Genomic DNA, 27,713 nt, shown 5'->3' with positions numbered 1-27,713 from the left:
ATATTTTTCCCGCCAAGTCACCCATCTCCCGTTCTTCACACGGTTCCCGCAAAATATTCTTAACCAGCACCTTGTATTGTAACGCACTAACACAGACTGAAACGATAGGACGTGCACTACGACATTTTGCTAAGTTTTCTACAGCTTTTCAGGCCGTGTGGAGCGATACAGAGTTTCATGATCAACAAGAAATGCCTAAATGCAAGCAAAAAAATTCTAGTAAAATTTCGAATATTTAAAGTTTTGGGCTGATCCGCTATTTAAAAAACTGGTGGCAGAACGGTTCAATTATTCGAAATTGTATTCGAAATTTCGACAGACAGTAGAACACAAAATGTGATCGAAACGTTTTTAATTACTGAGACAACTTCCTCAAGCGTGTATTTCACAGAAGGAAAGAGGCATACGTATGCATTTCACATTTTTATGACATCCAAGTTAGACAGGCATTCTTTACGTAGTGACACATCCCAGCGACAAAAGCGATGGCAATTCTCGCCTATAGAAATATAGCAAAGGAGCACAAATGTCGGGCAGGAGTAAACAGTCAAAGGTGGGAAGTGACAGTTAGAAACCAGTTTCACTTTCCAACCTGGGCATGTTGGCAATCATTTCCTTATTAAGGCACGTGCTCTTAGACCACTTTGAATTTTTTTTTTTTTTTTTTTTTCAGACGGAAAGCATAGCGCCTGTCACGCACGGTCGGGAGTAAACGATACGACGTTGCAGCCGATTTGTTTGGTCCCAGGAAACTCTTAACAAGGCTCTCGAACAAAACAAACAAACAAACAAAAATGCTCGACAATTTCTTTTTTTTTTTTTTCCTGATGTTTGGGATCTTTTAGCCCATCCCGAAGTGGCAAAAATTCAAAACTGGTTTTGGCTCGTTTTCTGACCGCTAAGATGCTGCACAATACTATATCAGGCACGGGCAAGTGATTTTTAAAGCACTTGAATTACACACAGACAACTACGATACCAGAGGCACGCGTGGCGGCCATTTTCGGCGATAACAAAACATTTGAAAAAAAAAAAATAATAATAATAATAATAATTAAAAAGAGCAAAATGAAAGATATCCGAGAGACTGAAAACTTTCGAGACTTTACGTTTGAACTTACGAAAACTAGACGAAACAATGGATATTCCAGCTATATATAAGACACCGGGCATATGTTTTACGTTGGTTTGACAATACAATTGAAGAGTGAGCCTGGTCTACGTATCAAGATGGCACAGATCAACCTGTTTCTCGGTTTGTTTTGTTTTTTGTTTTTTTAAATAAAAAGATCACAACGATATCCACAAGTAATAAAGCTATCAACTATATAATGGGCACAATTTGTTGACAAGGGTGAGGAAAACTTCAAAAATAGAGGAAGGGGAGTAATAGGCACCGCTTTGATCACGGCGAAACACGGTGCGTGCTGTTGCTGCGAAGACACTGGCACTGTTCCATTTCAAATTGATTGAACTAAGTGCGGGGGGGGGGGCAATTGTTTGTTTTCAGTCTCTTAACTCGTCCTCGTCATTATGGCACTTGAGTATAAACGACCAAGTCACTTTCTCGGTAAACAAAAACTAACGAAAAAAGATATCAATAAATACACACTTACGTAAACAAGAGAGGGTGGGGGGACAATAAGGACAATGTTTTCTCGCGGCAATGTCGCATCCAAAAGTTTTCTTTTTGTTTTTCAGAAAGAAAGAAACAAAAAAAAAATGCCATTTCCATGAAAGACTATATTTTTCGACCTATACGTACAATTTTCGAATTACCAGCTATACTCAACTGGTAAAAAACATCAAACGGTTTTACCGCATACCTGACGAAAAAAAAAAAATGATTTGTTTATTCATTTACTTTATCTGGCCGGCTATAATTTTTTGTTTTTTCTTTCTCACTGAGAAGCGTGTGAAGGCTTATAAAAAGGTGCTAACCACGTTAGAGGAATCACATTCCCATTCAATCGCAATGATTCACCCCCCCCCCATGATTACAAAAATGAAAAAAAAAAAGAAGAAAAAAACAAATTTCCATCTGTATATAGCCGTGAATGTTAATTCCGTTCTTGTCTACATAGTTCCAACCAATTTTTAGCTAACATGAATTGGTTTTACCTCGAATTTCTGCTGGTCTTATTTCATATTTTGTTTATTTTTAATCTTATTATTGTTTTCTTTCTGAAAAACTAAAGAGAACTAGGCGTAGATATAACTCGAATCAAACAAAAAAAAAAGTGGACTCTAATAGTGGAAAGCGAATTCGGAGCGATCCGGCGAATGAGGTCGAATTGGATACAATTGGCATGGGCAAGCGGGCCTTCGCTTACGAGGAAGTATAAACTAGAAATTACGTAAAACTTTGAATCGCATGGAAATGCTTGTCGTGACATGTTTTTTTGTTTTGTTTTTTTGTTTTTGTTTTTTAGAAACCTAATTTCTAATTGGAAAAAATATGCTACGGTCTACCTCAACGATAGAATTCGAAATCTTATTAGGTATATACTGCTGTAGGATGATGTTTGGCTGTGGGGCAGTCGTTTGCTATCACCATAACTCAATTCTTCCCCACTATTTCTTATCGATAAGAAAATGACACGATTCGGTGAATGACCTTCAAGATGGTCCTGCTCGCTCACGAGGATGCTGACTCGAGATGGCGGTACTTGTGCGCAGACATTTGGGCCAGGCCGAGAACAGCGAAGCAGCACTTGAGGCAGTGGTAGTGCGTTTGCTTGTTGGAGTGCGGGCACGTATCGACGCGACAGTTCTGCGACGGCGTAAATTTCTCGAACCCGGCGGCGAGGATCGAGTCGGTCTTCTGGTGTTGGCGACGGTGGGCCACCACCTTGTTCGTGTCCGTGCAAACAAAGTCGCATTTGAGGCAATGAAAATGCGAGGCTTTGTTCTGTACTGCGCCTATAGATGTCAGCACCACAGCGCCAGGAAGAACGAAGGCAATTTAAACAAAAAAAACAAGTCAAATTAATAGTGAACGGTATTTTTGAAAAATTAAAGATAAACATACAGATTAAATTTATCAATAAATACGACTTGAATACGTAATGATTGCACAGAAATATATCAACTTACCGAGGCTGGCGGTGTAGAGGCAACTGGCACGTCCGCACGCAACGTTGGCGCGGTACTGTTGAAAATCGCCCCCCATTAACGTGTCCAATCGCTCGTGACGGGCAGTGTGCTAAAACGAATGAGAAACAATTATTTATTTATCTATTTGTTTTCATTATTTATATTGTTTTTATTATTTGTTCTATTTGTTCGTACCTGCACGAAACGAGTCTTGTCGCAAAAACTGTAACCGCAATCAGGCCGCATGCAATGAAAATGGGTCTGGTGTTCTCTGTAACCGCATTGCGAATATTGGCAATCTTCGTTGAACCTGCCACACACACACACACACACAAAAATCACATTATTTATTTATTTAAAAAAATGCACAAATAAATGTTGACTCTTATGACAGAGGTGAGTAAGGACGGGTAATGTACAAGTGTACAAGAGACACAGCTCAACGAAATTAAACACGAAAAACACAAAAAAAAAATACCTGAAACGAACGTAGCCGTCTGGAACGGGTTCGTCCTTAAGGAGTCGCATGTTGCTTGGGAAACGCATCTTCTTGGCCTCGGGGCTCAACACTAAATGATCGATAGGTGATGAAGACGGCCTCTTGTGTCCCTGCGACGCCGTTTTACCTGGGCTCATGGGTCGGTTGAAAGCAGCGCCCGTACCCATCGAGTTATTCAACATTAAACCTGGAAGCCAAAGAGAAAAAAACAAAACGATTATCCTAATTTTTCTTCGGCAACACGCGCATGTTTTTTATTTTTTGCTTTACGCAAATGAGGATCTCACCTGATCCAGCGTAAATGGCCTGGTGGATGCTGGGCGAGTGGAAGGAGGACGAGTTGCCAGTCAGCTGATTGGCAGAGCCGAGACCAAAGGGCCCACCCATTGGCGACATGAAGCTGAGAGCGTGCAGGGCTGCCGAAGATCTCGAGGCCAAGTCGCGCAATTCTGCCTCCGATTGCGGAAGCGACGACGTCCCTAATCCGGTGGAGTTATGAAACAACGCCATCCGCGAGAGCTCTTCCTTCTTGGCGTCCATTTCTATGCAATTGGCCGTTGGATTGCCTCGGTCAGAAGCGCCAGCGGCTACCGATGCGACATCGGTCGGCAATTGGCCTATCGAACCTGGTCCACCGTTGCCGCTCCATTGGTTTAACGTGGGACTCAATGCTCCCGTGCAATGTTTAAGAACGTGCGGCTTTAATTTATCGATTTCAGAGAAAGCCTATCAGACCAAAAGAAAAAACACAATTTGAAATTCAAAACGATCGTCGTTTGATTTTCATTAACGATCTACGTTATAAAAAGATGCGAACGAAGGCTGGCTGTGTATACCTGATTGCAGACGACGCAGTGGTAATGTTCCCTGCGTTTCAGTTTGCAAAATGGCCGCCCGCACGAGTGGTCTGGTCCGTACGCCTGAGGCCTTTCCGTAACAATGGCCGGCGTTGGCGGGGAAGTCGTGGCAGCCGCGCTGTGATTGGCCGACGGCGAAGGCGAAACAGACGACGACGACGACGAAGGCGACAACGAGCAACTGCGCGTCGACAGAGACGAACTCTGCGTCGTCATTGGCGTGGGCGACGACGACGAAGAGACTTCCCGATGACCCGACGACGACGAGGCGCCAGTTGAACGAACGACAGCCGGTGAAAGAGGGCGTGGCGCCGGTGATGGATTCATCAAACGAGGACCGACGAGTTCTTCGTTCTTGGAGGGAAACGCACACGACGGATAAAAAGTCCCGGCCGCTTTGACCACTGTGATGGATTTGATCGGCGAGTCTGGCGAGCGGAGTGCAGCCGGTGACGGAAGCTGCAACGCCGGAGACGAGCCGGCGGGCGAACTGTTCCGCTTCAGCAGCTGATGGGCGCACTTATCCGCAGCGGATTGACCTTTCCTCATGCTGTGCCTGGCTTCAGAGCGTTCCGGACTAGGCGACAATGTCCTCTGGCTCTTCCAGTCGCTGCTGTTGGATCGGCTGGACGACGCCGAATGAGACGGGCCTGCCGATGTTCCGTAAGGCGGCGGTGCGAAAAGGCCGGAACTGCTGCCGACGGATGAGTAAGGCGCTAGCGGCGGTGTCGATGGTTTCGGCAACTTGAAACTAGTGAACACGGCTTGCGGTGTATCCGACGCACCCGATCCGGAATTCATCGATGACTATACACAAAAACGAATTCAAAAAGTTCATTACGTTTTTTTGGTGTTTTGAATGGACAGATGAACGTCCATGTACTTACGGATTCGTTCCAAACTTCGATGACTCGGTTCTTCGGAGGCCGGCCGCGCTTCCGGCGGAACATGCTGTCCAACGAGAAGCTGGTCGACGTCGAGCTGCCTGTCGTGAAGGTGATCTCTTTGCTGCCGCTGGAACCGGACGGATGAACCAGTCCGCTCGAGGCTACCACAGGTGGCGGGACCGACGGAGTTGGATGACCGCGCCTCGAATATTCGTGCATCTTGTAATGATCGAGCCGTCGGAACGCGTTCTCCGTGGACAGAATGATCTCTGCGCAGCCATCCTATTTGGCACACACGAGCAGACGAATTGAAGCCTCTTTCGTTTTTGTTTTGTTTGTTTTAAATTATAGTCTACATTAAAGAAAAAGAAAGGGGTCGTCAGTTACCCAACAGCAATGGTAGTGCCGCTTCCTCGTTTGATAAGGACAGCTGGATGGGCACGGATTGGGCTGCTCGTTCTCCTCGACGCTGATGTAATAATTGTCGGTGATTTGCTCCTGTTGTTCGTGATTCCGCCAGTGTTCCTTAGCTGCCTCTGTAGACCTATTTTGCATATCAATGCGAGTTTTGTTTTTGGTTTTTGGTTATTTTTAAAGCTCGGCCCTCATTTATAGGTGAAAGCCAAAAATGTTTGAAAGACGAAACTTGGCAATGTTGCTTAGACCTACTTGAAGGAAAGGGAACATCCATCGGAACGGCAGTGGTAATGTTCGTTGGGGTAGACTGGGCAGTCCGGCTGGCACGGCTTGCCCGTTTCGATTTTGGCCAGGCACAATCGAAAAGCGTCGTCTTCGGTCATGACAGGCGAAGGACTGCGGCCAGGACCGGCCGCCGTCGACATCGAATTCCTTAGCTGATGGAGTTTGGCCTCTGCGGCGGCGGCCAGCATTCGTTGTTCTTGGTCGGCCCGCTGCCGATGTTGCAGATGGGCCATCTCCAACTGATTGAGCAACGAAGGCATGCGGCCGTAAAGGAATGCGGCCACTGACGGGTCGCTGATCAACCGGGACAGATCCGATGTCGACAAACCCATCGGACCTCGATGGGCTTCGTCTGTTCCAGCAGTTCCAGGAGGTAGTCCAGGCAGAGCGGGAGAAGCGCTCGTCGATGGGAAAGCCGTCAACGGATTGCTGTTGCTTCCCGTCGAATCCGTGTTAGCAATGGCCGCCATGTTGCCGCCGGCAGCGCCATCTTCTGATCGTTAAAACAAATTTTTAGCTTTTATTTATTTTTTTTTTTTTGAAATAACTAACGGTAAGCGAGTTCGGCGTCTCGTCGTTCGTGTTTGCGTTTGTGCGAATAAAGTTGGCCGCTAGAGTGCAGCACGTAGGTGCAGCCTTCGCGGATGCAGTGGATGTGATTGCAGACCCGCGAGAAGCGGCAATTGTCGAATTGACAGGCCTCGTTTTTCATGAATTTTTTGAATCCATCGCGGGCCAGCTGTTCGTCCTTGATGTGATAACTCTTGTGTTTTTCTAATACCCACCAATTTAGAATAAATTTAAGCAAACAAATAGATTTATTAATTTTTTTTTTAAATGAAATCAAATGATCAATTGTTTTGTGCACGTTCTTTTAGCTTGGCCGGAGAGCGAACCATTTGCGATGATCTCCAGTGAAAATAAATAAACCGAAAATTCGTTCATACCCATGTCGGCTTTGTTTTTAAACGTGTAGTTGCATGGCGGCCGTCGGCAATGGAAATGAGTGGTCCGCTGGCCGTTGAAAGCGCAATGAGCGGTGGCGCAGTCCTCGGTAGCGCGGAAGCGTTGGAAGCCTTCCTGAATGATGGCCGAGTCCTTGCGATGGTAATTGGCATGCATCTGAACATCGGACGTGCTTATGTACACCTTATCGCACGTATCCTTTCGAATGGAAGAGATGCCCATAGACGCGCAGCGTTTAGCGTTTTGCCCAACAAGAATAGCAGCAGGCAACGACACAGATTAGATTTTCTGTATTTTTATCCAATAGACGCCCGTTTTGGGCGGCCAATTACCATGCTAATGTTCTTACCTTGACACAGTGATAGTGGGTCTGTTTGCGATTGTGCGGACAGCCGCGATAGCGGTCGTTGCAGTCGTCACCCGGCGAGTAGCGCATGAAGCCGTGCTGCAGCGACTCGTCGCGCTTCTTGTGCCACTTGAAGTGACGGATCATCTCTTCCTTCTTGACGAAAACCCGCGGGTGGCAATCGAGGCAATGGAAGTGCTCCCTAATACGTTGATGAGCGCCATATGTCAATTAAAAACGTCTTATTATAATATTATAAAGGATAACTTGAGAAATGAATTTTTTTTTTTTTGAAATGAGGGTGTCGAGGAAGTTATGAGCGATGACTCACTGCTGCGCACTTGAATTTCTGGCCGAAATTCAGGCATGTGGCGCTCGACTTTGATTTTCATTTTGGCAAGGAATGTTGCTTATATCTGACATACTCCATCTCTAAAATGCTCAGCCCCGTTTCGTTGTATTTCTAGTATCAAACAGTCAACTCTATTGCCTGCCCACCCAGCCCACCCCACCCAAAAAGAAACGGACACCAGAAATGGGGGGGAAATAAAATAAACGGACGGTAAGGCAAACAGACAGAAGAGAAAAATAATTCTGTCGTCTGTCAAATTCTGTTGTTCAAGGAATGTCAACATTTTCAGACGTTTTTCTTTTTTCTGTTTGTGTGTGTGACACGAGCACTGTCCCGATTGACTAAGGAATGTTTGTTTGTTGTTTTCTATTTCTATTTTTTATCATAATATATTTTTTTTCCTCAAAAATGGTGAAGCACCCTGCAGGGCTACATCTGATCTCGCTTATCATTCTTTTGAGATCGGGCAGCACACACCATAGCTATTTACCAATTCAAAACATTCTCGATACCCAAATCAAATTTATTCGCGTCTCTACCCCCCCCCCCTTAAAAAAAACAAAAAAAATTCTGTATACTAACCTGTAGTTGAGATTTTTGCAAAAAGGGCTGCCGCATTCTGACGCACTGGCGAAACGCTTGACGTAGCGGCTGTAGTCGATGGGGGCGCTGCTCTTGCCGCTCCCGCTGCTGCCGGTCCCGCCGCCCGACCCGTTTCCACTTGATCCGCTGGCCGCATTACGTCGTCCATCTATGAAAGGGGGGGGGGGCATTTCATTCAACCAAATATATAATAAAAGAGAGGCTTATAATAAACAAGAATAAATTGGCCGTTTAAATTGTTTAACGATCGAAAAATGGGTTTTCCGTTACGCAATTTGAGGCTTTTTCGGGGTTTTTTTTTAACTAAAAATGCGTCTAAAATGACCGTATACTCTTTAAGATCCATTTTCTACCGGCCTTTTCTTTTTTTTTTCCCAACGTTTCTCTTTATTTATTTATTTTTTTTTTTCCGTATTTTTTCCCCCTTATCTTCCCTTTTACGTGGCGGAAGAAGTGAGGGGGGTAAGAAAAAGCGCATCTATTGCGTAAGGAAACGGCGACATCATCCGATTCTTGAAATCTGACAAGACACAATAGATAGAAACCGGTTGGGAACAGTTTCCCCCCCTTTCCTTGATCCCCTTGTAAAAAAAAAAGGGAAAAACATCCGAAAAAAGTAGTCAAAACTCGTCGATGTTTCTCATCGGCGGTGCTCACACTCAAATGAACCCTTTGATCCGACCCTTTTTTTTATTATTTCCACCCGTTTTCGGAAGAAGGGAGGCAAAACAGGAAAGAGATGGGCTTTTTTTTTTTTTTTTCAATCAAAAAAATAGTAATAAAAAAAAAGATGCTGGTTGGATCCCACGAGATGTTCCAGAATTGCGTGAAATCCGTTAAATTTCTCCCCCCTTTTTTTTTCCTGATTCCCCCCTCACTCTCAATTCTTGTTAACGACATATACAAGAGCCATCAACCAATTCACTGTAGGGATTTAAGCCTTTCACGCCTCGTATGTGTGTTTCCCACAGAAGGGTGTGTCCATAGCGCAGGAAAGGGAACCAGATGTTGGTAATTTCTTACTCTTTGGAAAAAAGGGTGAACTTTTATTTTTTTTTCCTTTTTTTTTTTAAAGATTTTTTTTACGTCTCCACAATTTTATTGTGTGTATAATGGATGATACGACGATGTATTTTTTGTTGCCTGCCTACCCTCCTGCTCTCGCTGGAAACTATGTGTGTTGTGTAGTAGCCTATATATATACACGCACACACACACATTTTTTAAATGTAGGGCATTAGATGAGAAGACCATCATTCTTTCCACCCTATTCTTTAACAATAGCACAGCTCACCAGAAATAATAATAAAAGACGAGAGGTGAAACCCTCCTCCGCTCCTCCCACCCCGATTCCCTGTTTTACTGTGATTTTCTGCATTTTATTTTTATTGACTATTTTTTTTTTTTAGATTATAGATCCCACCCCTCGGTTATATCACGTAAAAATAAAAAAAGAAGAGGTGGTTGGAAGAAAAAAGAAAAAAATGAAGTGTCACAGATGAGCTTGTTTCAATCTTCCCTGCGAAAAACCAGGGGGGTTGATGTCACACCTGCAATCGTTTCCATATATATATAACCAGTTGTTGCAACCCCTTATACAGATAGCCTATAATATAATATGTTTTTTTTGTTTTTTTCCCCTAAAAACTGATCATTTTTTTTGTATTTAAGGGGGGAAACGGGAATTTTCTCACATTTCTGGGTTTGACGTATACACACACACAAAAAAAACTAAAAAGGGGTGAGAAATTCGGTGAGAGATGGAAGGGATTTGAAGATGATGCGATACGTCATCTAGACTGAATGATAGAAAGACGATGTTTAATTCTATAGAATTTTTTTTTTTTTTGGTGGTAACGTATTTTTCATCTGGGCAGGAAGAGTTTTTCCATGGCACCGCCATTGAATTTGAAAAGAAAAAGGGGGGAGGACCACCAAAAAAAAAATTACTTTTCACTCGTTTTTCCCAAAACTTTTGAATTTTTTTTTTTCCTACACAAAAATCCACTTAAATGAAACAAAACAAAAAAGAAAAAAAATAAGAAGAGGAGACTGTAGAGAGAGGGGGGGAAACCGCTTTTTTTTATGTGTTTGTCGTTTGTGAATCGATGCGCAAAAGGATATGTAACCGATAGAGAGGGAGGGGGAGATCTAAAAAGGAGGGGAAACAATCAATTACATATTGAATCTCTGACGCAAGTGTCTAGCCATGTGTGTGTTGATGCAGGCAGGTAAATCACCTAGTTATTAAAAACATTTCCCATCAAATAAATAAATAAATAAATAAATAAAACAGCTAAAAAAAAAAATGATTTTAATTTCATTTTTTTTTCAGGTTTTTAAAAAAATTTTTGTTTTGTTTTTTGGTTCTAATCGCATTGACCAGGTGACTGACTCTTGTCATTTTCGGTATTGCCATAGTTGAAAATGTGAAAGTAATCCCCCCAAACCCAAAAAAAAAAAATGAAAATGTCGAAGCCTTTCCTTTGTTATTAGAAGGAATGAACTTGCCTGGACTTGTGCCCGACACGACAACTAGCGTCTGTCCAGGATTTAAAAAATGAAAAAAATATTAAAAATAAAAAATAAAAAAACGGCCATATATAGTCAACATTTCAAAAAAAAAAAAAAATGGAAAATAATGTATAACGAAAATAATCCTGATTTGTGAAATAACCGTCAGCAGTTTGGCTGGGATAGATCGCGTTGCGACATATCCAGTCGAAAGGCATTTTTCTATAGAATTCTTTTTTTTTTTTATATTTAGGGCATCGCACGTTATTATCAGTTGAACTGCGTATTTTCTACGTAAACTCGACGTATAAAAGGAAAAAAAAAAAAGGGTTGGACTGAAAGGAGAGAGAAAAGCTATTGGTGGAAGAGATTTCTTTAAAAAAAATGGAAGTAGAAATCCCCCACCTTTTATTCTTTTTTATAATAAAAAAAATAAAAAATGAAAAAATTCCCTTCATCCCCTTGACAATGGCCGCCACAAACAAGCTCCACAGTGTTTCTTTTATAAAAAAAAATGGAGAAAATTTTAGCCAGAGTATTTTTATTTAAAAAAAATAAAAAATAACACAATAAAGGAAGGTAAGAAAAAAAAAACTATTATTACAGCAGATAGCGAGTTGAATAGAGAGGGTGGTGGGGGTGCGCGGGAAAATAGGGATCTTTCGCTGAGATTTATATAATAAAATAGACAAAAAAAAAATATGTTTTATTTATTTCTTGTCTCGAAAAAAAAAAAAAAAGGATTTCCTCCCTCCCCCCTTCCTTCCCTTATACGTGTTGTGCTATCGCTCTCCAGTACATGTAACATCACGCTGCGATATTTTTGAAGAAAAAAAACTCAACTCATTGAAAAAGAGGTACTTGCGAGAGCTGGGACCGAAAAATAAGAAAAAAAAAGAAAAAAAAGAAAAAATAAAGAAGGGAATAATAAAAAAAAAAAAAAATCTATTGAGCAACAGGAAAGGGGAAAGCTAAAGGCTTAAGTGCACTCTCTCCTTCAGTATAGATTTTCTTTTTTCCGGGGTTTTCCGTTCAATTTTTTTTGCCCCTTTTTTATTTTAAAAATGAAAATAAAATATAAAAAAAAATTCGATGCCTTGGCTGGGATTTCTTTTCACTTCAAGTTTTTTTTTTTTTTTTTAATGGGAGGGGGCAAATGGGGTTAAGAAAAAAAGGGGTGCCATATGGGGGTCTATTGTGTCATTTAACCGTTTCATCCGGTTGATTATTTTTTTTTCCATTGTACATTTTTCGGGAATCTAACGTTTTTCTGCTAGAAACGAGTTTTTATTTTTCCCCCCGTTCCAATTTCCGAAAATGTGCTAACGTCAACCCCCCCCCCCCCAACCAAAAAATGGACACTTTCCAAGAACCCCGACGCAAATCCTTTCATCAAAATCTCGAATAAATTTTCTTTTTCCTTTTTCAAATCAACGATGCAAAGCCACGCACGTTCATCTCTCACATCGGATATCGAATGCCATCATCGAACATATACAACCCGGCTTCTTCATTACGCATTAACCGAAACAACACATCAGTTGCTGCTCATCGATTGTGTCCCGTATTTTCCTTTCAGGTCGGTTTTTCTTTTTCCCGCGTGAACCATAAAATTCGTTGTCAAAAAATATAAACGAATCAAAGATCGGCTGTGTTTAATATATAACAAAAGTGTGTCGTTTCTGATGAATCCACGTGAAAATCTCGAACGATTTAATAGCATCGCCTTAAGGACCTTCCCCTCTCTCTCGCAATTTTTGAAAAGAAAAAAAAAAAAAAGGAGTTAAACTGACCTGCTAAATTAGTTGCAGCTAGTTGCTGAAGCTCCTGCTGGTCGTAAAAGCCTTTGGTCGCTGCTGTGACGTCATCGTCGACGTCAACGTGAAGATCAATGTTGGCGAAACTGGCCGCTTTGAACGGGTACGTCGTTCCATCCTGTTTGAACACGCGGGAATGAATGACATCGAAAAGTTGACCGAGTTTGATATTATAGACCTATACACACGTACCTGATGATTCGCGGACATGTGTCGCAAGTCGGCACCAGTCGCAGAATCATCGCAGCTCGTCAGCTGTTTGCACGGCGATGGCTGCCTGGACGTCGTGGCCACGTGACTCAGGATGGACTGGATGTGTGTTTGCAAAGCCCTTAGAGAAGGCTCGTTTAAAACATTCGTCCTCCCTGAATGGCCAGTGCAAAATGAAGTTACATATCAATGTAGACCTACCTCATACGATTGACATTTGCATGCGATAAAAACCAAGCAAAAATTGAAGACAAACCAAGTGGCAGGGCTGTTGGGCCGTTCGTCGTGCTCGCAGTTTTAGGTGTGTGGGGTGGAGTGGGTGGTTGTTGAACAGAAGACGTCGACGAGGTCCTCAATGAGCCGATACCGACACTCGAATCAACTGGTCGCGTTTGGCCCTCTGCCCCGGATCGGCCTATGGGCGAAACGGCGCCAACGTTTGAACTTTGCTGCCCTGAAAAAAGAAAATGCGAATCACAGAATTTAAAAAATTCGTTTTTTTCCCCCCATTCATCCGATGCGTTAGAGGACAAACTGAAATCTTTAACGTCTGATCATCAGGCCTATATTATCAAAAGTATATTATATATAATACGATATATAAGCCAATGGAGTTTGAACGTGGGAAACGCGATGCTGCGATTTGGCATTCGAAAGATGCCAACTTAATATCTCTCTCTTTTTTTTTGCTAGTTCTTGAGCAACTTTCCAACAGGACGAGATTGATTGATGACAAACGTTCGGTAAAAAGAAAAAAAAACAGACATCCCGACGTTATATACAAGTAGCTAATGAACCGTTCCTGTGTTAACGCTTTCCACAACGAGACTTCCTTTTTGACGTCAGGTATAAATATATTTTCTTATCCTCTTCTATCCCTTTGTTACATACGACGATGTGTCTCCCCCCCCCCTTCTTACGTCAATCCATCATGGTCGTTTAGCGTGTGTGATTAGGTTCGTCGTCTCCCCTTCTCCCTCGCTCATCTGACAGTCCTCCTATATAGCTATATTGACAGCATCGAGAGTTTCCCTTTTTTATTTTTGGCGGACCCAATGATGGTGGGGAGTCTACGATTCGGCTGGAAAAAAAAATGTACGCCAATGTTGTAATCCATCAAAGTTGAACAGGAAAAAAAAAAGACGTAATACAACATCACACACAGCAAGGCACAAAAAATCAGTTGATATTTTTTTGCTGTTGTTGTTGATTTTGTCGTTCGAGATGAACTAACAGCAGCACAGCGCGTAGTCAAGCGTGTGCTTTAACAATTGATCAAACGGCGCTGAGGGTGACGTGACCAACGGCCACGCCCTATGTCTATATACCGCGTTCACGGCTCCGTCTCGTTTAAACCGTGACATTGTCAGTCCTTTTGCCAACCGCTATGTTGCTGCTTAATATATGTTCGGAAAAGGATAGGAAATATAGATGCGCAATACATATAGCCTATTACATAGAGTATATACGCAGCAATTCAAAAGTATATACATTCGTCCAATGTTATATGTCTAACAGATTATAAAAGACATTGTTTTTATAACGTCAGGCGACGGACAACATGTTTGGCCGCTGGACAAAACGAAAGGGTTTAAGACTATCTATATAGGTTTGCGCAGTCTCTTAACAAATTGTTATGGTGGGAATGAATCGCAATGATAGGCAATCATTTAGGGTTGCACAGTCAGGGCGCGCGTGAATGCGGTCAACACACAACAATAACATCCGATCAAATATATATGATGACCTCGTGTTGACAGTTGCCTAGCCAAATAACCGGATATATATTTCGTGTTTGATTTCAACTGCACCCTGGAATGCGCAAACCGGTTTTCCCTCTTTTTTTTTTTTCTGGCACCCTCCCCGTCTACAGAATTCATTCTTCTTATATAACTATAAACAAGATAAATTGTCAATCGACAGATAATATGACGTTCACGACAAATGACACGTTTAAAACATAATGGAGCATGCCGTCTACATATAGGCTTTATATATTGCCTATAATATGTATAGTCTATATAATGATTGCTTTCACATCTTATATATACATAAAATGTAAAGGACAAACGTTTAATTATCGTTTGGTGGAATAAAGAAAGGTGTTCCATCGCTTTGGAGCTGTGCTACATTTTCATTAGACGAATTCAATTTCTTTTCTTATTATTATTTTTTTTTGTATAAAAAATTCCAATGAAAAACGGCCACGATGCTGTTTAATTTTCTAATTTTTATGTATACAAAGATTTTCTGTTCGTTTTAATTCTCAACGAGAGAGAGAGAAAAAAACGAGAAATAAATGGCCGGAATTCGTTCAAATTGTTTTGAACTAGAAAAAAGAAAGAAAACAATTTAAATGAATAAAAAAAAAAACAAGTTGGCCAATCGTTATGAACTTCGTCAATGGGTTTCTTCTTCTTATGCCCTTCTCCACCAGAACGTAAAAATGCTTTCAATCTAAATTGTCTCCAATTATCATTCCCCCCCCCCCATCTTCGCTATATTCCACTTGCTTATTCAGACAAATAGGGAGACCGCCTGTTTTTCTTTCTTTTTAATCGAGCCTCAAATTCTCCTACAAAATCATCTTATTGTTGTGTAAGCTTTGATTGTTGTGAAATATAGCCACAAGACCTCCTTCGTTATGAAAGAAATGAAGGCGAAAAAAATAAAAATAAGTAAATAAAACGAATAAAATTGCTTTAAGAAAAATGCACCGATCGTTTCGGACCGTCTTTTAACGAGCCGGCGGAGCCCAATTTTCTATATACACACACACACAGTGTCGTATAAGGTTTTTGTGGGTGAATTATATAACAACATAGTGTACACACACAAAATGGAGGGGATTTTTGGAATGAAGAAAGAATAGGAAAAAACTGCTGCTGCTGCTTTCTTCGTCAGTAATGGCTGGTAGGGAAAAGAAATATATATAAAATAAAATAAAATAAAAATAAAAAGCAATAAACGAGGACAGATGAAAACAACAAAAAAAGAAAGAAGTGGATCAGACATGGCCTCAAGTCTTTCTTTAATGCTAATGTTTCCTACAGGCTAAAAAAAAAAAAAAACTAAGAAGAAATTGTCGGGATTCGTTAACTTGGAATAGTTTCCTTTTAACTCCGCCACTGAAAAAAAAAGAAATGCTCGTTTTTTTGGTTTTTTTTTAGGGAAAAAATAAATAAATAAAAAAAAAAAATAGAAATCGTTTGAAGATACTGTTGTTTATCTTTTTTTCTTTTTTTGTTGTTGTATAGAATAGATGATTTTCTATTTTTTTAAACTTTTTTATTTTTTTGATTTTTGATTTTTGGAATGAGAGGATGAAAAGAATCTATTGAGTGGATGGACGAAAGGGCAAAAGAAACAATGGCCATCTCGTATTTCTCTCCGCCATCCTATTTTCAAATGCGCACGTTCTTTTTTCTTTCTTTCTTCTAAAAAAATTGTTTTTTTTTTTTGTTTTTTTTCTTGCATTTTTTTTTTGTTGTTTTCCTTGCTCTTTTCTCTTTCTGGAATTAATGTTGCAGATAACGGGGAGCCACAAGAGGTCAGCGTGAGCGCTGCAGGCGCATTTCTGTTCGCTTATATTTATCAGTTGTTTTTTTGTTTTTTTTTCTCTCTCCTCTAAACTCCCGGCTCTTTGTAATAACTAATAATGACAATAATAATAAATATTTTTTTTATTGCTTTTCCCTAAAAATATGCTACACGATGTATTTCTAGAAAAACAAAAAAAAAAAAAAACCCCTTTCCGTTCTTCACACAGATTCTCTCGTTTCTTATTTTTTATTTTATTTTTTTCTTAATCCGAAAAAAAAATAAAATAAAAATAAAATAAAATAAAATAAAAACGAAGAGGTTCGAAGAGAACGGGTTCTGTATAGTTGAAGGCGACAACAAAGTCTTTAATCATCCGTAAGAATAATGCGACTTATAGACCCAACCATCACACACACAAATAAGATATGGAATTAACCCTTTTTTTTTTGTCGTGAGTTTTTTGTTTTTTTCAGACGAAAAGAGGCCGGCCCTAAAAAATGGCTGCCAGCGTTTGACCTTCCGAGAGATGGAAGAAAAAAAAAATATGTTGGAATGCGCTGTGCTGTTAAAGAAAACGTTCATTCAACTATTGTTTTATTTTTTGTTTTGTTTTTTTCTCTCCAAAACGTTAAAAAAACGGGGCAAAACAAAAAACAAGAACAAGATTGATTGTGATTGCACAAGGAGCAGATTTTTTCTTCCCCTTCGTCTCCTTAAAACCCAAAACAACAAAATCTCTTGATTGCAACCCCCCCCCCTTTTTTTCTTTTGTAGTAAAAAAAAAAAAAAATTTGCAATGAACGCTAAAGGCGCTCATTTAAATTTTTTGTAAAGAGAAAAGAAAATCCCGCACGGCCTGCCAGCAGTTATTATTATAATTTCTGATTATTTATTATTTTATTTTCTAAAAATTTTCCTTTTTTCTTGTTCTTCCCTCTGTTGTGCGTCTGGCCGTTTCGTCTTCGGCAGAAAAAAGCCCTGAGCCAAAGCAATAAACATCGTAACACCCTCGGGGAAAGAATTCAAGATGGAAACCATTAAAACATTTTTTTTTTCCTACTCTATCCAAGAAAAGAAATTTTTATTTTCAGCATCCTCGTGAAAAAATAAAATGAAATAAAATTCTCTTAGCCCCCCCCCACCAAAAAAAAAATGAAATAAAATGTTCGTAAATGACAATCACCCAAAATGCAAGCACTCAGAGCCCCCAAAAAAAAACAAAACAAAACACTGAATTAAATTTTTGTTTTAGTTTTTTTTCGGCTGATTAAAAGTAATAACTATCAACAGGGGAAGAAACAGTTGTTCCGATCGGCTATAACATTATTACAATGATGTAGTTGTATGCAAAGCTGCGAGAAATCAAAAGTCATGAATAAAACAATGAGAAGATGATGGATGTGATAGGATAAATGCCACATGCTTGCGCGCACAGTCCAAACGAAAAAAACTCGCAAGTAGCTTTTGACATGATTAGCCTGATTCCAATCAAAAATACGGAGGGAAAAAAAAAGAAATAAATAAATAAAAATAAACGAAAAAAAAAAAAAGAAATTTAAATAAAAATGAAATAGCTAAATTTCTAGTTTGGCATATATGCATAGAAATCTGAAATGCTCTGACTATCTCGCTCTGGGTTATGACACATTTCGCGTTGGGTTTCTATATAGACAACTTTGAATTCCACACAAATTTGAGCAACGTAGAAAAAATAAAAGAAGAACGCGTTGGTTTCCTTTTGGCACATTTCGTTAGCTGTTGTTTTTTAACGCTCATATTATACACGTATATATCGTGATCGCCAATGAACAGACGATGGACTAATGACCCACTTTTTCTTAACCACACCATCCGAATGTTTGAACTGCCCCGTTCGAATCGAATTTTATTTATTTCAAAAATAAAACAAAAAAAAAATCTTTGCCTTAATTTTTGCGTTAATTTAACTTAATTATAAACCTTAGCTCATTAAAAATAAAAGAAATGTTCGTCTTACCTGCGTCGGCATCGCGTTGGAGTCGATAAATTCCGAGCAATTCGCGCATCGCTGTTTGCGCGTAGTCGTTGACTGGCGCACGTCCCGTACTGGCGTTTGCCTCCTGGGCTTGCGAGGCGTTCCCTTCCGCCCGGCGAAGACGGTCGTGCGAGTCGGACGGTGGAAGGAAAGGCGGTTTGGCCAGCAAACCGCCATCACTGCAAGACTGTTGCTGCTGCCAAAAGAGCATCCACGTCTTCATTTGAAGGCCGGATATCTGCCCATTTCCTTCCTCCTCTTGGTCGTCCTCTTCCGTGTTGGAGGCCGGACGCAGCCTCAGATCTACGGCCGCACTCTTGCCGCACCGGCTACCGCTGCGGCTGCTACTCCGGCTAGTGCTGCTGCTGCTACTGCTGCTGCTATTCAAATCACTGCGACTGCTGCTGCTGTTCGTGGCAGCCACGTCTCGATGGTATCCGTCTGTCAACTGATCGGCGTGTTGACCTGTCGAACGAGACGCATCGCCTCCTCCAGCGGACGATGCTCTTTCCTTCCGAACGGACCGAGAGGAAGACGGGCTGGCCTTGCTTGGTCTGCGCTCATTCTTCCGGTCTGGCCGTTGGCTTTTCAGGCCAGCACGCCGAGGAGGGATCGTTGTCGTCAGGTCGCATTCACCAAGGATGGAAGGCGTCGGCGGGTGGCCATGGCCGTTAGCGTCGCATCCATCCTCCGTGTGATTGGCTGTCGATTGCGTTTCGTTATTGTCATCTTGGCCATCGTCGCCGTCGGCCGATTCGCTGGGTCGTATGTTACGCGGCTGGAAGTTCTTGCGTTTGTTGCGTCGGGTCGAGGCTGACATCATCGACACCGGCATTGAGATGCTGCTGCTGGGCAGTTCGCTGATCCGATGCTGTAACACGGCCGTCCTTTTATCTTTGTCCACATTGGCCTCCTCCCCACTTCCCAAATCGGCATCGTCTGTTTTCCCCCCACCCACCAAGAAAAGAGAGAAACGAAACTTCATTCAAATATGTAATATGCAAAACCAGAAATCGTATATGTGTCTACAACTATCGATGTATTAGACAACATCTGGCGTCTTGCTGGATATCAAATGTGCGATGTGATCTAATTTTTTGTTTGAAAAAATAAAAATTTCAAAACGTTTTATTGACCTGAATGAAGATCTATGGAGGCGTAGAGAGTGGCCGCGCAAGCACCGCCGGTGGTGTTGCGTGCCAGACTGTTGGACCCCGACGTCGCGGCTGCCAAAGCCGCTGAAGTGCAGCTGGTAGACATTTGTTTGATTTTTTTATTCCTTTTTTTTTCTCTTTCTCTTTTTCTCTTATGCGTCTATTATGGCGGGTAGTTTAACGAGGGCTGGCGGCCACTTTGTGTCACTTTATATCACCTGACCCCCATCACCTGTACAGAAATGATTTCGTTGAAAGAGAAACAAACAAACAAAAAAACACAGTTTGACATCAATCAATCACAAATGTTCTGCATATGTTGAATTATTATAAACTATATAAAGAAGACTGCTATAGTAGAAAAATAAAAACAAAACAAAAACGGGGAATTCATTAGATATAAGAAATCGACGATTCTTTGATTTGAAAATCAAAAATAATAAACCTTCAAAAAAAATAAAAGGAGAATTGATTGGAAAGCTGATCGCCATGGGAAATCGAACGAGGTGCCTGTCTCACGCGAATAACCAACGTTCGGGATTTCGAGCGGGGAGACGAGGGGGGGGGGGGACGAAGGGAGACGGGGGAATGATCCGTACGTGATACGTTAGTCCAAAGTCATCGACCTTTGGACGGGACCATCGTAGCGGTCGTGACGTGACACCCATTGCGTATATATATATCTATACCAAATGGCAGAAATAATGTGTAGATACCTGCACCCACCGTATTACTACATCAATTCCCGCGATTGCTCAACCGTTTTTGTTTTTTTTTAAATTCAGATTCAACTGAAAATTTGAATATTCTGTTTTTACCTTTATTATTTAAATAGATCGGGACATGTACGGCAAGTTGATAATGAAAAAAAAATAAAATAAAATGAAGATCTTAAAAATCAAATCGGCTTATGATATATTTATGCCCAAATGTGGACCGACATGGCGGGTGGTGTAATCTCTTGGATTTGGCCTGACGCTTTACGTTCAACCCGTTCGGGTGAAATTCAAAATTCAAAAAAATTGAAAATAAAAAAAAATGTTTTCCTTCTTTTCGCTGCGTTGTGTATAGTCAAAACGCGATTTGAATCAATCTAATTATTCAACATAAACAGCTTTCAATCCGGGCATATTCCAAAATGACCACACGTATAAAAATTCCGTTATAGACGAATGGAGACAAAAGAGCTTGCGTCTACACGCCATATAACCAAATGAGGTCAAAAATGTGTGAATTTGAGTTGAAATAAAAATCGACGAATGGCTCAACAGCAAGAGAAAAAAAACATATTTAAAAAGTTCACAGAGAGAGAAAGAGAAAAAAAAAGGGGTAAAAAAAATAAATAATAAAAGCCAGCTGAAGGTTTCGGGTTATAGACGACTGTGATTGAATTACAACTATAGCAACAGCAGAGACGTGAGGCCAAGTTTCGAATCGAACGGAGAGAACTCTTTTTTTTTTTCTTTTAAAGAATAAAAAAAAATTGAAAAATCTAGCAGCCCCCAACTCATATAGACTTGCATATATAGCCTTGACATTCCAGGAAAACATAGAAACACACAGCAGACTATATAGCCTTTATCTAATACACACAGCACAAAAGACCTTACAGAAAAGAAGGGAATGTATATATATTTGATTAAAAAAAAAAAGGAAAAATGGATGGATGCTGATTTTATTTTTAAAAAGAAAGAAGAAGAAGAAGAAATGTGGATGTCTTGTGTAAAGGAGAACAAGAAAAAATTCTATGAACTGGAAGGAAAATAGGGATAGGGATATTTAGCACAACAATACGACTATAGTGCCTAACATTGCTGACGTCATCCACATGCAAAAGGCTTGGTGAATTGAACAGCTAATCCAGCTGGCAAGTGTTATTTTATTACATCAAAATGAATAAAGAGTATAGAAGAGAGGAAAAATAAAATCCAATAAAAATAAAAAAAAATCCGTAGGAAGACTCCAAGTGGTTAAACAGCCAGTGATACAATAATAACATTTCCAGAGGCTGATGGCAAAAGTTTTTTTAAGAAAAAAATGAATATATATAGATGTATTTTAAAGAGAGTACATGGCCGGAGGAGGAGACATCAACAAAACAAAAAAAAAAGAAAAAATAGGAAAAAACCAGAATAGAAAGAAGAAGATTGGGGGGAACAGTTTTGTCTAAATAAGTCGCGTCTCGCACCTGGCGCTCACGGCTTAAGGCCATATTGCCATATTTAACACACATTCGTACACGCATAGTATATACATACGTACTGGCCAGACTTTTTTGAATAAATTTTTCCAAAAAGATTCAAAACACAGCAAGAAACAAAACGTATGGAAAACAAAATATATAAAATATATACCAAAAACGTATATATATATATAAAGATTATATCCATGATTAGAACCTGATATTTTTCTAAATGACCATATTTATTTTTCTTTTTTGTGCTGTGTGTGTGTGCTGATCTGGTTTTATTTTGCTGTACGCAAAAAGAAAAAAAGAGAGAAAGAACGAAATTGAACAGATTCCTAAATATACGAGAGCCCTTGCAGCATGATGGATGATGTTCCACATCTATCATGTTAGATAGATACGTTTTTTCTAAGCTATTTCAATTCGGCTATATAGGGTCGCAATGTGCGTCATCTACTGCATTTCTTTTTGAAAGATCTTTTTTTTATAATCCTATTTATATATTATAGCCTATAATATATCAAAAGACAAACAAAAATGATGTGCATAAAACAAAAGAAGCTGTCGATCATTTGCCATTATTTTCTTTACGTCCGCATCATCTATACTTCCGACGTATTAATCACGATCAAACGCGGGTCGATTGTATACTTGTGTTAATAACCGCCCCGGTATACTATTATATATATGGGGAAAGAATTAAGGTTGATGTCAATCTTTTACAGACAGCACAGGAGATGATGGAAACAAGAAAAGAAATAAATTAAACTAAATTTTTCTTGGGGGGGGGGAGGAAGTAATAGTGAGGACAAGAATCTCAATTGAATGCTTCCTTTCGGGTATATAGATAGCAACTGCCGAATTGAAAAACGTTCGTTTCGTTTAGAAGGAAAAACCAAGAAAATTAAATTTTAAAAGAAAAAAAAAAAAAAACGGGAAATTTATGTCGAAACAAAAAAAAAATTGTTTTTATTTCATGATTTGTTAAGACCGAAAAGATTGAAATCAGGATTTTAAAAAAAGGTTAAGATAGAAAAAAAGGGCCATTTAATAGAGAAACGCAATAATTTATGACTTCCTCATTAATCCAATTTGCCAGTAGCCCATCAGATAAGAAATAAAAAACCCGAAATCAAGTTAAATCGTCATCGCTTCTTCGTTATAGATAACTTGCAAGTGATGGGTGTGACGTTTTAACCTTATAGAGCCAATGGCACACTATGTTTCAATTATATTATATCCTATATGCATAAACAACACATCACTCACTTTCACTCTTCTTTTGTTTCTATTTTCCTGTTTTTGTTTCACGTCATTGCCATTTTTTGTTTTGTGTACGTGTTAAACTTTCTAGCCTTCAATTGAAATGACGAGAATTCAACCGAAAAAATAAAAAATGCAATCGGAAATTCCAGAAAGGGTGAACTCTGTGCATAACCAAATATATACAACTGCCAAATAGGAAATTCTATAGGTACAGACTATTACAAACTCTATTTAAAAAATTGTGTTTTTATTAAGAAAACAAAGCGAGGGCCGGTTCAAAGTATAACACCTTTTGTTTTGTTCCTGCTGATGCTATAGGCATCAATGATGTATACGTAAGAGATGTGTTGAACATATTTCATGCTCAATCATTCAAGGCCTATACGCTTGAAACCCGAACCAATTAGTTTGTCTGAATGTCCAAAGCGTGAAATTTCTTTCTTTTTCTTTTTCATGTTAAACATTTCCCTTTTTTTTTTTTAAATATTTTCAAGCAGACACATTTCAATCACGAGGCACGATTTGGCGCCAGCACGTTTCCGATTCCTTTCGATACGCATAAATAATAAACACACTCACACACACACACGAAATAAACCTTTCAAACGCACAAATGGCAATTTGACCCGAATTTTTCTCTTTTTTCAAAAACAAAAAAAAAACAAAACAAAAATCGATGCTTATCTAAATGGAAATGAAATACCTGGGGTCTATATGGAAATGAAGCTCTCTTTTGTCCTAATTTCTTCTTCTTCTTCTCTCACCACACAGAACTGGACGATTTCGGCCAACGAAACCGACAAATCCCAACAACAACAAAAAAACACTTTTCGTGATGATGATGGCACTTTAAACACCTTTTTCTTTCTTTTTCTTTTTTTACTTCATTTCGTAGATATATCCACCATTGTATACATCAGCTGCCTGATGCCAATCCGGCGATGTCAAATGCACGTATATCATATATACACGGCCGAATGTCGACATGCACACACACACACACACAGCAGCAGCAACAACACCAAAACGATTGACTTCACGAAATCGCTCACACACACACAACACACACACACACACAAAGGGGTAGGGAAAAAAAAAAAGGGGGGGTGAAAAAGAAAAGAGAAAAAGAGAGAAAAAGAGAAGAGGAGAAAGAAGGACAGCAGCGTGCGTGAGCGTGCGCGTCTCGATGGCGAGTGAAGCTTTTTTCCGAAAGAGAGGGAAAAAAAAATAATCAAACCTGCCGGTCTGCTCGGCCAACGCCACCGCCACGCTCTTTTTTTTAAACAAAATAAAAACTAAAAGAAACTAAAAAAAAAATAAATGAAAATTCAAAATAAAACTACAGGAATTTTAGGAAACAGTGTGGCTTTGCATAGACGAACTTGTTGCTGAACAAAACTGTATATTATTTGGCAAAGGTGACAAATGTTTCTGTTGCTGTGGCAAGAAAACTAAAGAAAACGCACATCAAACAACGAAACTGGCAGCTTGAAAATGTTTTCCTTTTGGGAAATGAAAAAAACACAAAACAAAACCAAACTAAAAACACTTAAAAAAAAATAAATAATAATAATTAAATGTTTGCACAAAAGAAGATGCAACGGAAGATGGCGGAGACGACCGTACACCGTTCGACGGATGACCGGAATCTACTGCCAGACCGTTCGAGACGTCGGCTTTCGCTTCAGCCGAAGAGGATCTGCGAAGACCAATGAGAAGTAGATTGCGTATTTAAAAAAAAAAAGACCCCCCCCCCCTATATACGTGCGACAATAGGCTCAGTGGAAAAAAAAAAGAAAAATGGAGGGCAAAAGACTCGTCGGCCCTTATTCTTGGCGACCCGCACCAGTTTTTTTTTTTTTTAGCCCTTCCCTTCTTGTGCATCAATCGTCATAGTTTCTGCATCGGCAGCTAACCCCTTTTCGGATTTCTCCTTCATTTTTTATTATTATTATTTGATTTTTTATATGCGCACGGGAGGGGTGGGCACTGGGTGGTTGTGTATATCCTATACGTCTACACTCGTGTGGCGCTTTTTTCAAACAACGGTTTCATCGTTTTTTTACATTGGATGGTTTTTTTTTAAATATATATTACATAATACTTTGTTGTGTTGGTTCCTCTTCCGGCTGCTGTGGAGCCGTTGCTCACAAGCAATTGCCTATTTATTTTTTTGGGTTTTTAGCGGGACGACTGGCAGACATTCGTTTTTTTCCAAAGTGCACGTTGCTATAATTTGTAATGAATCTAAATTTTTTTTTTCCCGAGGCTTATGTTTAATCGCAAAACAAAACAAAAAAAAGAACTCTACTGCACAAGAAACAGAGTTAATGTATTGAGCAGACGTTTTTCCTCGACTATGGTTGTACCCATTTGTACATAGATAAAATATATGTGTGTATATAGCTATACACACAGTGGAATGACCAGCATACGGTCCAAACAGACACATCGTTCAAGATAAAAGCAGCGTGACAGATTCCGTTTCTTTCGCCTTAAACTCTTTTTATTTTCTGATGATGAACGCTGACTATCTATTTTCCCGGCCGTTGCTATTCGCAATAGCGTTATAGATATTACACTCACGCGCGCGTGTGGTTCTGCATATTAGTCATTGTTTTGATACATAAACAAATCAGGTTTATAAAATGCTGCTTATATTATATTAACAATTCCGATGAAATGGATATATACCTCGACACCTCCAATAACAACCGAGTGAACAGAGCCCCTCTTTTATCTGTATACACAGTTGTACTATATATCATTCCAGATTGTGCATTTTTTGTTGTTGTTTGGTTTTTGACAGGTTTTTTGAATCATTCATTATGAAATGGACGGCAGTTGTACTGACGCGGCTGCAGAGGCTTCAACGGTTATACGCCTCGAATGTCTTCAACTATGTCTATACATAAAGGGTGACTTTTAAAAAGGTCTATATACATTTTTACTTGCATGCAAATCAAGGTCGATCGCATTGATGTGTCTATATACAAACAGGTCGTTGGCATCTGATGACGATCGACATTATAGACCTACATATGCCAACCAAAATTCTATGGTTTAAAACTGATATTATAGCCACAAATGAACTGCGTTTAATCTAATAAACGCATACCAAAAATAGAATATATAAAGAGTCGATCGAAATGTCACTCTGTGATGGTCATTGTATACAGTTTCCGTGTCGTCCCTTTGTTCTTTTGATCCAGTCAAAAACGAGTTTTCCATAAGATCATCTGCATAATGAAAAAAACTGTTCCCCCGTAATCAACTCAACACCCTCGCCCATATCACCATCACCTGTGTATATATAATCAAACACGACTTCCATATAATTAATATTATTCAGCGAATATATCAAATAAAAAAAAAGATGGACGTCAATTTTACGCAATTCAATTTTTGTTTCATTTTTCATTTTCTATTTTTTCTTTCTTTCTTGGGAAATAATAATAAAAAAAAAACTGCCACAACAGCCAACATGCAAATGATGTCAAATGGCGCAAGGCGGCGGGCCAAAATACGACACCGAAACAAAACAAAGGCAAAACGCTGGTGCACAAAAACATGGAAAACGTTATTCTCTCTCTACATATTTTTCTGCGTTGCCTTAAATATATTGTACGTATGGCTCATCTTGATGGTCTCAAAGCAAACACCACCAAGAAAAAACACATGGTCCGCATATGAAAATATACGTATAGTTGCAGTGAAAATTCCCGTATTAGGCCTATACAGTCTTACATAATATATACAAATACAATCAAAAATGCTAACTTTGGTGCGCTAATGCTGTATAGATAGGTGGAGGCGGGAGGCAACTGTTGACGCGCTATTCGGAAACGCAAATATGCGTCGCAAGTTTCCAGCCCGAAAATGTTTGCATTTTCGACAGAGATATACCAGCAACGAGAGGGAAAAAACAAAACGCATTCGAATGAGGACGAGTAGGATGTAGACTATATAGAAGAACCGCACCCACATTTTAACGACGGCAGTTCACCGCGTGTTTTGGCAACGCTTTCTGCTGACTTTTCTCCCATCTTTGTCTCACACAAAACAATTTGGAACGAAGAAAAAACAAAAAATGAGGAAAACAAAAAAATCGTGCACGAAACAGATAAATTAAACAAATTAAAGAAAAGGGAAAAAAAAAACAAAATAAAAAATAAAAAATACTCGGTGCTTGGCAGCATTGATGGGATGGTTGGCCAATGCGTCAAAGTCCCCTGCATTCAACGACAACGCTGTGTCCAACGGTTTTTCTCGGCCCACCTATCAACGCCCTTGATATGCCGCAACCTGCCGTCACTTTGGATTTTCAAAAAATAAATGAAATAAAATAAAAAATAAAATAATTGTATATGTCATCGACATAGTATACTCCCCCCCCCCCTTTCAATTCAAACCTCCATCAACAAAACAATTAACTCCCACATTTTTCCAAATGAAATTCACTTTTCGATGGGCCATTTTGCGTCGTTTCAGTGTAAGAAATTAAAAAACAAAAACTAAAAAATGTTACCAGATGCGATATGATATGGAGACACAATGTCGACGGCCGTTGTTGTGTGGCCCTCGTTGCGCCGTTGCCTGGAAATGTCATAAGCGAACATGATTAGTGCCCGTGATTTACAGACGCGCACCACACAGCGCAGAGCACAGACGTCCGCAGTCTCAGAAATATATACACATC

At 39.8% G+C, this 27,713-nt stretch overlaps 1 protein-coding gene and 1 long non-coding RNA gene across 3 annotated transcripts; both read right to left on the bottom strand.

Moving 5' to 3' along the window:
- Positions 1 to 348: 348 nt before the first annotated feature.
- Positions 349 to 24,665, bottom strand: LOC116922299. 2 transcript variants are annotated; one of them, XM_045174412.1, is made up of 19 exons: positions 23,718 to 24,665; positions 19,543 to 19,792; positions 18,389 to 19,345; positions 13,106 to 13,303; positions 12,832 to 13,004; positions 12,616 to 12,757; positions 8,288 to 8,456; positions 7,357 to 7,555; positions 6,989 to 7,205; positions 6,594 to 6,815; positions 6,009 to 6,531; positions 5,727 to 5,883; positions 5,340 to 5,621; positions 4,432 to 5,259; positions 3,883 to 4,321; positions 3,575 to 3,782; positions 3,292 to 3,406; positions 3,097 to 3,205; positions 349 to 2,922 (listed from the first exon to the last, which is right to left on the bottom strand). In XM_045174412.1, exons 2-19 carry the CDS (start codon positions 19,664 to 19,666, stop codon positions 2,639 to 2,641), a joined length of 5,346 nt encoding a protein of 1,781 aa, XP_045030347.1. In that variant the 5' UTR covers positions 19,667 to 19,792; positions 23,718 to 24,665; the 3' UTR covers positions 349 to 2,638. The 2 variants fall into 2 exon arrangements, with proteins under 2 accessions (XP_045030347.1, XP_045030346.1); XM_045174411.1 differs by having other exon boundaries at positions 6,009 to 6,534; positions 23,718 to 24,664.
- A 1,516-nt stretch (positions 24,666 to 26,181) lies between these two features.
- Positions 26,182 to 27,713, bottom strand: LOC123472581. Its single transcript, XR_006647073.1, has 3 exons — positions 27,543 to 27,713; positions 27,197 to 27,328; positions 26,182 to 27,060 (listed from the first exon to the last, which is right to left on the bottom strand). It is a non-coding gene; the product is annotated as an uncharacterized LOC123472581 (long non-coding RNA).

The sequence above is a fragment of the Daphnia magna genome, linkage group LG5 (assembly GCF_020631705.1).
Source record: "Daphnia magna isolate NIES linkage group LG5, ASM2063170v1.1, whole genome shotgun sequence".
Classification (NCBI taxonomy): domain Eukaryota; kingdom Metazoa; phylum Arthropoda; class Branchiopoda; order Diplostraca; family Daphniidae; genus Daphnia; species Daphnia magna.
This window is presented reverse-complemented; position numbering and strand designations above follow the sequence as displayed.